This window comes from Neodiprion pinetum, chromosome 5 (assembly GCF_021155775.2).
Source record: "Neodiprion pinetum isolate iyNeoPine1 chromosome 5, iyNeoPine1.2, whole genome shotgun sequence".
NCBI lineage: Eukaryota > Metazoa > Arthropoda > Insecta > Hymenoptera > Diprionidae > Neodiprion > Neodiprion pinetum.
Window position 1 is genome coordinate 27,802,783 of NC_060236.1, and position 13,911 is coordinate 27,816,693.

At 34.4% G+C, this 13,911-nt stretch overlaps 3 protein-coding genes across 5 annotated transcripts; 2 read left to right on the top strand and 1 right to left on the bottom strand.

The window, feature by feature from the left end:
- The first annotated feature begins 787 nt into the window (after positions 1 to 787).
- LOC124219482 (uncharacterized) lies at positions 788 to 2,400 on the top strand. The gene is made up of 2 exons (XM_046627076.2): positions 788 to 1,325; positions 1,597 to 2,400. Exons 1-2 carry the CDS (start codon positions 844 to 846, stop codon positions 2,393 to 2,395), a joined length of 1,281 nt encoding a protein of 426 aa, XP_046483032.1. The 5' UTR covers positions 788 to 843; the 3' UTR covers positions 2,396 to 2,400.
- Positions 2,225 to 12,356, bottom strand: LOC124219479 (Inverted repeat-binding protein). 3 transcript variants are annotated; one of them, XM_046627070.2, is made up of 11 exons: positions 12,177 to 12,356; positions 11,674 to 11,838; positions 9,701 to 9,847; positions 9,381 to 9,552; positions 8,683 to 9,124; positions 8,344 to 8,443; positions 7,870 to 8,116; positions 7,625 to 7,786; positions 7,298 to 7,528; positions 7,065 to 7,201; positions 2,225 to 6,884 (listed from the first exon to the last, which is right to left on the bottom strand). In XM_046627070.2, exons 3-11 carry the CDS (start codon positions 9,752 to 9,754, stop codon positions 6,774 to 6,776), a joined length of 1,656 nt encoding a protein of 551 aa, XP_046483026.1. In that variant the 5' UTR covers positions 9,755 to 9,847; positions 11,674 to 11,838; positions 12,177 to 12,356; the 3' UTR covers positions 2,225 to 6,773. The 3 variants fall into 3 exon arrangements, with proteins under 3 accessions (XP_046483026.1, XP_046483025.1, XP_046483023.1); XM_046627069.2 differs by lacking the exons at positions 11,674 to 11,838; positions 12,177 to 12,356 and adding an exon at positions 11,037 to 11,117 and having other exon boundaries at positions 2,225 to 6,186; positions 6,766 to 6,884; XM_046627067.2 differs by lacking the exons at positions 11,674 to 11,838; positions 12,177 to 12,356 and adding an exon at positions 11,037 to 11,117.
- On the top strand, positions 3,910 to 5,512 carry LOC124219481 (uncharacterized). Its single transcript, XM_046627074.2, has 2 exons — positions 3,910 to 4,403; positions 4,581 to 5,512. Exons 1-2 carry the CDS (start codon positions 3,910 to 3,912, stop codon positions 5,383 to 5,385), a joined length of 1,299 nt encoding a protein of 432 aa, XP_046483030.1. The 3' UTR covers positions 5,386 to 5,512.
- Positions 12,357 to 13,911: the final 1,555 nt, after the last annotated feature.

Consider the following 13,911-nt stretch of genomic DNA (forward strand, 5'->3'; position numbering starts at 1 on the left):
GAATTTTCACAAGACTTTCGTCCTCCAATTACAATATGCAATAAGTTGAATCGGAGTAAAAAAGAAATTATTATTGCTTGTTAAACTGAATGAATAATAGTTCATCGTCGAAATTAGGAACATTTTAAAAACTTCACGGACCAAATGAGAATTCAATGTAACACATGTCACAGAAAGAGAAAGAATTTTGAAGGAATACATTTTTTCACCTGTCTAAACAGCTTCTCATGGTATAACTTAACTTGGAAAAATGTTTACAATATAACTGTTTTCATTAGTCTTCTAAAATATTATTGTATGAATTTATTTCGGATACTATCACAACGTGCCAAACTTCAGAGAACACCTGCACAAATAACGCAGTGAAGAGATGTATACAGTGAAGAGATACTGATACAGAGTGAAGCTCGATGAACAATTCAACCACTCAACAAAGTAATGGTTATTTAATTTTTTGAAATTTTATTAAAATCAAGCTTAGAGTTAATTTCGATTAAGCCTCGTCACAATCCAAATCACTTCGATTAAGCAATCGAAATACCAATAACGGAAGCCCTTTTGATTACATGATTCAGTGTTTGTTCACCGATCGTAATTAACAAACATTATTGCAGTTGTTTTGCAATTCTCGCGGCCGAGATACTCAAGGTTAACAAAATATAGTAAGAGTTGCCTCATCTTTTATCAGGAAACACTTTTGAATATGTAATGTTGTTTTCTTAACAGCGAGAAGGGTTTCGGCAGGTATGGACACCGTATACTTGCCGATATTTAAATACAAAGTTGCAAACCAAAAGCGTTGCTTGGTCAGTCGCACGTCAAGTATCAAACAACGATAATATCATGGAGGAATACATTCGCGTTGAAGTTGTGCCAGAAATATTGAAGTACTACAACAAAACCGATAGCAAAGTTGATAAATACGAGCTGCGATCTCTGCAAGGAGAGTTAAATAGTTTCAACTCATGTTTGTATGGTTTGAATTTAAGTATTTCAGGAAATGAAGATTATTCTTTCTTACTCAAAACTATAGTAGACGACTTGGAAAGACAAAAGTTATCAGAGAGTCGCATACGATTCACCAACGAAGCTCACATTTACAATGTCGTAGTGCCAATATTCAAAAAACTAATGTTTCAAAAAAATGTCAAGTTCGTACCAGACGTTCCTTACGCTCTGATCAAAGACGTGAGATCAAAAGAGAAACTGGACCCCCTAGATGGTATCATCGTCGTAGAAAATTTGGTAAAACAAGGATACAAAGTGGCGCCGGGGAAAACTCTTGGTATGGAACATTGTGTCGTTGCAGTGGAACAATTGGGAAGGTACGAAATTGAATCTTTCACATTTAATTCATGTAAAAATGTGGATAAAAAATACTCAAATTGAATTTTTATAAAAACATCTACGATTTTTTAGAAAGACTTAGCAAAACAATTCCCTGTCTTTTACAATCGAAAGAAATTATAATTCACCAACCTTTCAAAGGGAAAACAGATTCATATTCATAGCGCATAATCCAACAGCGTCACATTCATTGTTATCGGTATCAAACAAGATGCAATGATTAAAAAATTTGCATTTAACTTTTCACAGATGGCACGCGTTGTCTTTAGCCATGAAAGAGCTAAATTCAGAACAATTTCATCAAGAAGTATTATCTGGATTTGAAGAATCTACCTGGAGCAGGAAATCCGGTGTCCAAGTTCGTGAAACGATAACCATTTGTTTGAAAAGACTTTTCAAGTATGCAAATTATCCAAAAAATTCAAAGACTTACGAAGCAATGAAGACACTGGAGAGGGAGAACGAGGATCTTTTACAATACGTGGAGAAGCTCATTATGAGTAGCAGAAAGTCAAAATTGAGCGTTTTATGCCACGGTGAATACGCTCAAAGTAATCTGCTCTACAAGTACGGTAAAAATGAAACACCGATAAGCGTAATTCCAGTCGATTACCAGCTGACTCGTTTCGCATCACCAGCTTTCGACTTGTCACACTTCTTTTATCTGAATACCAGTCGCGAAATACAAGAAAAATATTTCCTCGACCTAATGAAAAAATATCACGCATCTTTGGTATCGACGATGAGCGAAATTCTGACATACAATAAATCGCCCAAGGATATATCTGCCGTACTTCCATCGCTGGACTCTATTTTAGAAGACTATCACCAGTACGGTGCCTACGGTTTGATTTATGCACTATTTTTTGTCCCATGGATGATGGGTACCGAAGAAGAATTTGTCAACATAAATAAGGCTGGTCAATCGGGCAACAGAATGAGCGCAGAATTTTCAAACGCTGTATGGGCTATTGGAGGTGAAGCTGGGACAAATGCGGTGCTTGAAATTTTTGACACAGCTGTAGCGTTGCACAAAGTAAACATATAACAGATTCACAGAGCAGAAAAATCCAATTTCTGGCATCCTAACAATTGGAGAAACTAAATTTTCCGCACTATGAAATTTTGAAAGCAAATTTTTCCATTTCAATTTCAGAATGTTGTATATGATTTCGAAAATAAAAAAAACTTTTAAGAGTTCATGGATTCTCACTTCACTTATATCCGTATTGTTATTAAAATATTGTTTCAAATGACTAAAAGAAAATGCTGTCAAAGTTCGAGCTCTTAATATTAATATTGAGAGGTGCATCGTCGGAAAAGTTATTTTATGTTGATATTAAGAGCTAAAAATTTTACAGCATTATTTTTTACTTGAATTTTGAAAAAAAAAATAGTCAACTTTTTTTATAGAATCTAGTGTACACTCACATTCACAGATGTGAAAATCTTGCAAGTTTTATGTCTCTGGGCCTTACCATTTTCGAGAAATAATTTGATCCATTTGATAATTTTTTCAAATTGGATTTTTATCTGTGAATTTTTAGCACTTTCTGTTCTTGAAAAAAAGACACGACCCAAGGTGTCTTAGCATTAAAAAAAGTCTGATCTTTCCGAAGATGAAATTTATTTTGAGGTAAATCCTCAGGACGGGTCAAAGAACCCTTGGACAGAGTTTTCTCTCCGAATTCGATTCATTTTGAAATTTTTGTCCGCCATAATGGATCCGACAAACTGAATTTTTAAAATCCGATTACAGATTCGTATTCATCGATAACTTTCTCGGAAATGAATTATTCCGTTAATTTTCACGATTTTTTTCAATCAATTTGTATCTAACAATAGTATTTTACATTATATCGCAATAATTACTCTCGAGTATTGAAAACCTATTGGTATACCATCAGAATTAGCAAAAAACCGCAAACAAGTACGTTGAAAAGTTCTCTAAATATACAAAAAATGGATATGAGAATTAGATCGACGTTTACATTATGTTCTTGAATTAAAAATTCATGGTACATTTGTAAAAATAAAAATGACTCACTTTTCATTTAGTTGGCAAAAGTGATATTTTTTCAGGTGTATTTGCATCGGATACTTTGTATCCCGTAATAAAACATTTTCAATAAGATCGTTTACTTTCTCAAACCTCTGGTCAAAAGTAAACCAAGACCTTTTGCAAGGTTTGGAAGTTCATTAACTATTTCAACATTCATCCATACATTAAGTAACTTATCTCTGATTCACAAAAACAGTAATTAGTAATTATTACGATTCAAGGAACTTTGTTTTAAAAGTAGAAAAAACCGGCTGATTTCACATGATTCACCTTCTGACCTGAACAGTAACCAAATATCACTTGAAAAGACAGTGTACACAGTTAAGTGTATACAGTGTATACAGTGTATACAGTTAAAATTCTTAAAGGTGTTTTGGAACGTTTATTTAAACAGTCAATGTAAATTCTTAAGGTGTGATAAAATGTCCTAACGACATGTTTTTCAGATCAAGTTAAGTATAATGAGCCACTTGTGATTGTGCAGTTGAAGTGAACACATCATGGAAGAATACATTCGCGTTGAGGTGCTGCCAGACATTTTTACATACTATGAAAAAACTGATTATAAACTTGTCAACTTTGAGCTACAGCCATTGGAATCGGATCTACACGGTTTCTCCTCAAATTTACTTGATTTGAACTTGAGTATCCTGGTGAAAAAAGATGGAATTCTGGCAGAAGAAGCTTACTCCCTGCTCGTAAAATGTATAAAGGACGATTGCATAAGGCAAAAACTAATGGAGAGTTGGACCCAATTCTCCAATGAAACCCAACTTTACCGTACCATCTGTCCAATATTCAAGAAACTGATTGATTTCAAGTTATTCCCAGATTGTCCTTACGCTGTGTTTAAAAAGGTTACGTCGAAAGAGAATATGGCTCCGACAGATGGTATTGTGATCATTGAGAATTTGACGAAAGAAGGGTATAAATTAGCGCAGCAAAAAATTCTTGATATGGGACACTGTGTAAGCGCATTGGAACACCTGGGCAGGTGAGTGAAAACTAATCTTTACAATTTATTTTCAGAAGCAAAACAAATTAAGAAACCTTGTAAGTATGGTATTGTACTTAATCATTGAACACCAAGATAAAGATTACTATAATTAGTCATCGTTCGATATTTTATGTAGTATAAAATATTTCAAAAATTTCATGTCATTTATTGCAGATGGCACGCACTGTCTTTAATTAGTAAAGAACTGCATCCGGAACAGTTTAATGACCAAATACTGACTGGATTTAAAGAATGTACCTGGACTGAAAAATCAGGTGCCACAGTTCGTCAAATTATTGCCATGTGTGTAACGCGACTATTCAACAATGCGAAATATGAAGAAAATCCGCAAACCTACAAAGCAATGAAAATACTGGAAAGACATACAGAAAATATGAGAGAGTACATGGAAACACTTATAGCGAGAAGTAGCAAATCCAAATTGAGTGTCGTATGCCACGGTGATTACTGCCGAAATAATATTCTCTTCAAATACGATGAAAATGAAAGACCAGCGAGCGCAATTGCAATTGACTATCAGAATCTACGTTTTGGATCAGTAGCTCTCGACTTGTCATATTTTATTTACATGAATGCGGATAAAGAAGTACGTGAAAATTCTTTGACGGAACTGATAAAGAAGTATCATGCGTCTTTAGTATCAACGATGAAAGAAGTTTTGATATCGGAAACAAAAAGAAACAATCCCAATGCGAAGTCTTTGGTACTACCATCGCTGGATTCAATTTTAGAAGACTTTCGCCAATTCGGTGTCTTTGGCTTGATTTATGGAATTTCTTTTATGCCAAGCACAATGGGTACTGAAGAAGAAATGAAACAATTAGTCGAATTAATTACGAACCCAAAAGGCACTGAATTTCGTAATGCGATTTATTCTGTCGGAGGTGACGCCGGCACAAACACGATAATTCAAATGTTCGAAACAGCTGTTACACTGGATCAAGTTATTATAGAATGAATTATAAACGTGAGGTTCTTATATAATGCATCTGTTTATATGTATGATGAATTACTGTTTTGTAACATAAATAATCAAATTCAACTTCGAACATTTCAATCTGATAATAAAAATTCTAAGCTTGCAATCGCAAATCATTTTTTCACCAACTCAGTGTACACTGTTCGTTCATCCAATGATTGTATTTATTCAGGAATTCGCAATTTGCAATGAATAGGCTAAAAAGATAATTCGACCGCTATGACTCATAGCATAAGACAACAATATTCAAGTTGTTTTTGGAATAGTTGCATTCAAATTAAGTACAATAAATTATTAACATATTATAATTATGTTACACGAGTGCGCTTATCAGTAAAACTGGAGAAAAACTGCAAACCGAAACTTCCTTCCTGCCAGTTAAACTGAGTATATCATGGAGGAATATATTCGCACTGAAATCGTACCAAAAGTTTTACAATATTCTAAGAAGAATGATTGCAAACTTACTAGATGTGAAGTCCGATCTTTGAAAAATAATGTGATTAATTTCAGTTCCATTTTGTTCGATTTGAATATGAGTATTTTGGTGGAAAATAGTCATACCTTAGTAGAAGAAAATTAATTGTTAATTATAAAAAGTATACTCAATGATCCCACAAAAAGGCAACAATATTCGAATTTAATTCAATTCAGCAACGAAATTCACATTTATAGAACCGTTTTTCAATATTCAAGAAACAACTGTGCCAAAGAAATTTTGAATTATTTCCAAACGTTCCTTACGCCACGATGAGCAAAATTGCCAGGTCAAAAGAGAATCTGAAACGAGACAGTATTGTGGTTCTGGAAAATCTAATGACAGAAAGATTTAAATTGGCGCCTGAATGTATTTTAGACATGTATCACTGTGTTCTGGCATTAGAACAATTAGGAAGGTACGAAAGGAAAGCCTACAATCCAAAATACCTCATAAATATTGTAATCGGTACTTCATAGAATAGCAGATAAATCTTTATAAACGTTTGACTTATCAAATATTATTTACATTAATAGAAACCAGGAAATACGTGAAAATTATTTTCTCAAGCTAATAAATAAATATCACGAATCCCTCATATCAACAATGAAGGAGCTTTCAATGAGAGAAATAAGAAATAAAAATTCCAATTTTTCATCTATCACCCTACCGTCGCTCGATTCTATTTTGGAAGAGTTTCGCCAATACGGTCTCTTCGGCATACTCCCTCGGAATACTCACAAAAGTAAGCTCATGTGATTTTATAAAAATGACAAATAATACAAGGGACATCTTAATTGAAAATGCTGTACATCATTGCCGAAATATATTTCTTCAAAATAAATGAAAAAAGGAAGCAGAAAAAAAATGTTCGTAATCACCTTTACATTTAAGTGAATAAACTGTACACCTGATCTACTAAGTCGTTCTTTCTACCAACTGGATTTTCACCAACGCTCTTCAGGTAGTCTTTCAGTTCCGCTACTGTACAACTCTTCACCTATAAATATGTTATAATACTTGTTAGGAACGATCAATTTACAGAACAGTTTTCCAAGATAAGAAAAATGTGTGTGCGCAGAATATGCAAACACAGGTTAAAATTATTTCAACTTTAGATCCAACAAAGTTTCAAATTCACGAAAGACTGCAACAGCTTACATAAAGATAATTTGCTTACTTGTTTAGCTTGTACAAGCTCTTCGAAATTTAATGTTCTCTTATTTGTATTCTTCGTTTCGCCATGGCTGTCCACTTCATTTTTAAAAAGATCTCTAAATTGACCCAACCTACGACTAGCAGCTTCTTTGTCAGGTACTAGAATGGAGAACAGGTTGTAAGAATTTTTAAATTCTGCAGGTGGTTAAATTCAATGAAAAGTCATTGTCAACGAGATAACTATCATTTACTCACTCGTGGTATCGAACGGGATCTTGCAGGAATCTTTGTCCATTGCCAATGATTCAATGTGAGCCAATTCTGTGTGCAACTTAGGATTTTTAAACATAACAGGATCGTATTTTATGGATGTTTTTTTGATAAAGTTATAACAAAGATCCACCGTTTCATTGTTTATTGGACATTTATTGTCTGTGTCATTATAGTAATACTGGGACAGTACTGAAGAAAAATCTCGTACATTCTCTGAAACATAAAATTTCAATTTCAATTTCAATTTTTAAAGTAATTTAGTCAAATATGTCACCAAATAAGCTATAAAAATTTATACTAAATTCAAACCTGCGAATGGTAATTTGTACGCATAAAAGCCGGTCAATGTGACAGACGGTATCAACGCATACAAGTAAGACGGTGATCGACTACGTAATGTTACCACACAAATAGCCATTACATGTTTGGTATCGCACTTTTGCAGCAATGCAGCAAACAAAGCTTTGCTACCTGAAATTAAGAATTTGATAAATCACAAGAGGATTTGTTAAATGTGGCATCAGTAGCCAGTCAAGTAACGTTTTATTGCTTACCTTGAAGTTGCGATTCATTGTAGGTGACAAAGTTTGGTGCTTCTAAATGATGCGAAAAATCCAATTTACTTATCGGTTTAAAACCAAGCAAAGTGATCCCTGGTTCACGTGAATTACTCAGTTTCGACGATTCTTGCAGTGAAAATCTGATAGATCGTCCACCAAACTGTTGGTAATTGTAGACATTTTCAGAAAGAACTACTTTCTCTCCGATAGACTCTTCATTTTCGTCTGTATCTTCCTCGTCCTAAGCATATTGAGGTTTATAGAAAAAGATTTGATACACCAATTAGCAGAAAAAAATAATAAACTGTAGTGCTGAATTTAATAAGAGAAACATTCACTACACTCAAGATATCTCACTTTCAAATAATGCAGCAATAACGGAACATTATAATCTACAAACTATGGTTCCGCTAAATGGGTATATTTTATGCCTCGGCGTGTTTAGGTAAAATATAAAATAATGCATACCTCTGAATAACCTGCCTCAGCTTTTCTGTAATAGGAATATGCATCCAATGGCTCATTATTAACTTTACTCAATCGTATTTGCTTGGGAAATTTTGTTTTCCTGTAATAAAATTCTCGAATGGTTAATTGGTAACAAATTTGCCATACGATTTAGTTAACTAACAGTACATCTTCTGCTCACTGTGAGTAAGAAATTGACTGGTTTATGATACAAAGGACGCACAGATGCTAAATTTTAATTCTCAATCAATCATATCACAACTCCGAGTCGTTAAATCCATAAGAAATACTATTTCCAATTAGAAATTTCCGAAAAACAAGGAATAAAATGCAACATACGCCGTGATAGTGCTGACAGATACTCCTAATTTGACACCATTTCCAAGAGTCCACTGAAGTTTAGCAGTAATTCTGGATGCGTGTTTAATTTCCTCTTCCAAATCAGTCAATAATGTTCTTTCATAATCTTCAGCTTTGTCAAATTTCCCAGAGTGTACTTCTAATTCGTCAAAAAAATGTGACGGATTCCATTCCGTTCCCAATCCAACGACTGAGAGGCGTATATTCAGATTAGAACAATCATCCGCTTTTAATCTGATACGATGCTTTTCCATGTGATCATTGGCATACGGATTATCGGAACGTGTAAGCAGTACGATATGCCGGAATGGCATTGTAATTTTGACTGCATTAAAACATCGGGTAGCATACCACAATGCATCATAAAGTGGATATTCTGTTGAGGAGCCTACATCATCGTGAAACTTATCTACATTTAATACTGAAACAATAGTTTTAGATTATTTTTTCAACTTTGGCAAATTTTTGGATGAATTTCAAACAGTAACAGAGTTATGTTTACTAGATGAGTTTTTATCATTCAGATCTTATTCAAGTCATCATAGATTCAACAGAATAATTTTACCAAATGAAGTTCCTTACTTTGTTATCTTACTATAAAATGAAATAAACGGTGTAACAAATTATAAGTAGAAAATAATAAATATTATGAAATATATATGAAATAATTTGCTCACAAGCTTCATCGATCTTTGTCATTTGATCTATAGAAACTTCCTTGAAAGTTAGCCAGGTGAAAACATGTTTGATTTCTGGATCCTGGTCCCACTTATTTGTACCCATCAATATAATACCCATCCAATCGGTTTTGTTCCATGACAATTTTTCTGCCAATATATTTTTGTATGCCTGCAAGAATAAATAATTTTATATCGATAGAATTGATGATTCGGAGCAAGGAAATACGACAAGTTACATTCTCCACTGGCAGAGACGATTTCCAAAAAATATATTACGCAGTGATTTTAATAATTGTTTTGAATATAAACGTACTTACCTCGAGACACTGCGAAAAATACGATTTTTCATGTTCCGGATCAATTTCGAACATCTCTTTCGTAGCGTCGATGATGAATATAACCCCGTCTCGAGAACAATAATTTATTTTCGATTCTTCGGATTCCGGCAGATTGTCGATGTGCAACTGGAAATTGTCTACTTCCGTCATTTTATTTCACGCCAATAGCGACACAAAGTAAGTAGTTACGAAACACGTAGTAAAAGAAATTATTAAAATATTTAAAAAAGAACACAACTTCGTTCACCGCCTTCGCAGCAGCAGTTTGACAGCTGACGTAATCAACGAAATCCAAACAAGTCGCAACAGGTTAATCGTTCGACAGTGAGGTTAGCTCAAATTCGAGCAGTGTTACCAGCTATTGGACTATCCAGGCCTGGTACAATCAGTTCGATTTCATTTTGTGCGGTAACAAAGATTCGGGGTGCGTTACGAAATTAACTTCCAGTGCCAATCTTTCATCTCTTTTACGCATTCAAATTCATAACTAGTTCTGCCTCTGCCATACAGAGCGCTGCCAGGAAATTCCGGAACGCAACCCCCGGTATCAAAACTAAAACGGCCACGATGTATAGAAAGTGTCAAGAGGGGTAAAACATTGTGGGGGGGAAAAATGTTCATTCAGTCTCGGAACCGCAGGGTATCAAGTTCATGTGAACAGAGCACAGTGAAGCTTGAAAAAACATATATACCTAAATCTTTCACATCATACTTTCGTTGGAAAGAATATGTATGACATCGACCCGTAAATGGCGTAAGAAAATTATTAAACATATCTTCAAAGTGTGCATATATCACATAAGATTCTTAAGCAAAAATTTGTGGCTATTGTGAAGTGAAATTTCAAAGTTTTATCACACCTGTGAATAAAAACAAATTTGAAACGTGTGTAAAAAATTCAATTTATTCACTGGCAATACTTGAAATTTCAAATTACAATACCATTGTATTTTACTCAATAACACATGCACACAGTAGAAAAAAAAAATTCGGAATATTCCCCATCTTTCAAGTCAAACATCATTAGTGTGGATAGAGAGAAGGAAAAAGAAAGAACAAAGCAAAAATAGGTTTGGTGGCATGACGGCCGGCGATCCTCTTCTTCGTAATGTCTCTTCAGGTGCAGCGCTATTGGATTGACGCTGTTGGATAATCAAATATACATATATGGTCTAAATGAATCGCACACTGCATTTCCTTGCCTACTCGGAAAACTCTAGCTATTTCTACCTGTTCACCTATATTTAGCCTACATTTTCCTGTTCTCACCAACACAATCATTCATCCACATTCATACCGTGGTTTGATGACTTACTTTGTTGTTGTATCTGTAGCGGTTAAACAGGTTAGTTTCACATCCTATATTGATTACCGAATACATCCTACAAGTTTTGACTTCAAGAAAAATTTCAAACAATGATTTTAAAGTGTAAAGTAATAGAGAATTTAGTGATCAAGTAATCGAGTTATTTGGTGAACTACGGAATTAAATTTGTGATAAGCAAACTGTGTTCATAGAAAATAATGATATACAGACACGTACGGACTTCAGTTTAAGAGTAAGATCTTAGCATTTACTATTTAGAAGAAAGTTTTACTTTGCACCAAAGTATAGCAACTAATGAAGCTGAATTTAACAGCCAATGCTTGCACTCAAAATTAGTTGACGTCTTTGAAACTAGAAAAATTCAGTAAAATTCTATGACTAACTATGAGTCATAAAATTTAAAAAAATTTTAATCTTTGGATATTTTACTCAATGCTGTAATAACAACGATTTGACTGTAGGCTAAAATATGCAGACATGAATATCGTTTCAATGTTGCCACCATGCCACACAAGCGACAGTAAGAGAGAAAAAGACAGATAAAAGTGTCACGCTCACTCTGCCAGTGTTGAAATATTAAGTCAACTGGCAAAGTGTCGAGGAATGAACGACATGCGAGGCTTACCCATCGCCCACCACCTTAGAATGTCATTTCAGTCGACCAGGTCATCCTCACAACAGAGAACCACAGCTTATCCATGCCGCTTCATGTCTCACTATGCTGCTACCAACTGACTTGAAATGCTTAAATCTTCTCCGAGTTCACTATCACTATCTCAATGTATATACTCTGAAACAAAAAGAAAGTTGATAATTATATTTGCGTTGCAATTTACAAATTACTCACTGATGAATTAATTATTTACATTAAAAAAAAAAGTTTCACACAAAGCATGAATAATTCCATACTTAAGTAACCTTATTATACCAAAATCAAAACTGCTTGCATCTCATGCAGTAATGTATACATACATCAGCGGACAAAATGGAATGGTCGTGAATTTGGAATAATCGTGTAAAATACAATAATACTACAAAGCATCGGTGAAAATACTGCGATTGTCAGAAACAGGCAGCATCATTACGACAATGTACATAGTTTTCTTTTAGTAAGACTGACATGAATACCTGATCGTCTTACGAAGTCTTCCCGGCCGCAAGCAAAAACAAAACACTGTTCGTGATGTGAAGATATGAAAAAGACGAGTATCATATTTTAGCAGATGTTGTACGTCGAATAATTAAGCACAAAACATATTCATGGGTAACTTCCAAGACGACTGGTTAGAAGAATTTTCGAAAAATCACCGAATCGAAATCTGTGCATTTACAACCGGACAACTCGAACGTGTGCAAGCCAGTGGTGCAAGCCGGTTGACATTTGTCTGGCAATAATGCAAGATGGCCGCATATTTAAATGCAAAACCGTTTCTTTAGGTCAATTAATCATAACAATAAATCACTTTTATCGTAAAATACGAAATCCTTGTATTCATATTTCTTAGATTCCAGATATTATATTCCGGCGGTTAAAAAAACTCCTTGCGTAAGAAAATTGAACCTGTGTAAAATTTAACACCACCGTTCATTCTGCAGTTCTGCAGAAAACAGGTACGCAAAATTCTGATTTTTGTTTCTACACAGTAGCATATGAGATGTAGTCGTAAAATACCGATATTTATGCCTCGACAACAAAGAGTTTTTTTTCACAACATCTGTGGATACAAGGCAAGATAACAGAACATGACAATTTGACAAAACGCGGACGAGTTGCATTTCGATTACCGATCTCTGAGGCGGCTACCTTCACTGGATATTACTGAAATCGTTGCTATGGTAACGCAATGCCACGAACAGTGCTGCCATATTGGGTAGCGTAGCACTAAGTTGAACTTCATTTCACTTTGCGAATTGTGTAACGAGTTAAACGAGTACTCTTGACGTACAAGAAGTTTGCTTTTCTTTAAAGATTCTAGTCAAAATGATGCGGATTTTCGGAAAATCTACAATTCAGGTAGACACATACTAAAGTCATACAACTTATCATTATCGTAGCCATTTTGCTAATAGAATTATTATGTCAATTGTGACTGCGTACGTATTTCTAACCTCAAATACTATTTCCAAAAATACAACGGCAATATGTTGTAAGAGAATTTGGAAAAGATCTCAAACCCAAAGTTTTAACATTTTTCGAAACTCTTGACGATGCTTCAAAAATTATGCTTGTATGTGAAGTCTGCGACACTTGATTTCAAACTAGAAACAATGAACCTTCTTGGTCAAAAATTGCGAAAATTAAATAGTGCGCTTTTTTCAACTATCATAGCATCTGCCTCGGTCAAATATCGTTGGTAAAGTTCAGCCTCTAAATCAGAGGCTTCAAAGCTGCATCTCATTACATTGTTTTTTTCCTTCTATAGAAAGTTCAGCGAACAATTCTGACTCGACCCTACAGTCCGCAGACTGGGTCTCGGAGCAGTAGCAATCCATCCGCATCCGCGGCTAATGTACCTGGTCTTAGCAAAAACTGCGTAGATATTCCAAATAATCGTAAGTTCACTAGATTCAATACTTCGGATATTATCATCTTTATATCCAGTGAAAAAATAATTAGTGACTATAATAATGATGATAATAGTTGAAAGATCAAGTATTTGTTTGAATCTTGATTAAATATCTAACTTATAGCTTCACGGAAAATGAAAAATCTATATTTGGGCTGAATTATTGCAAACAAGTGATTCTATAAATCGAATCGTCACAAGTTACTAAACAAAAACTAGAAATAATGTATCTGTAGCAACAAGTTCAAATTTCATTTCTCTGCTGCAGCGGTTGGACCAAATGCTTCAAAAAATGG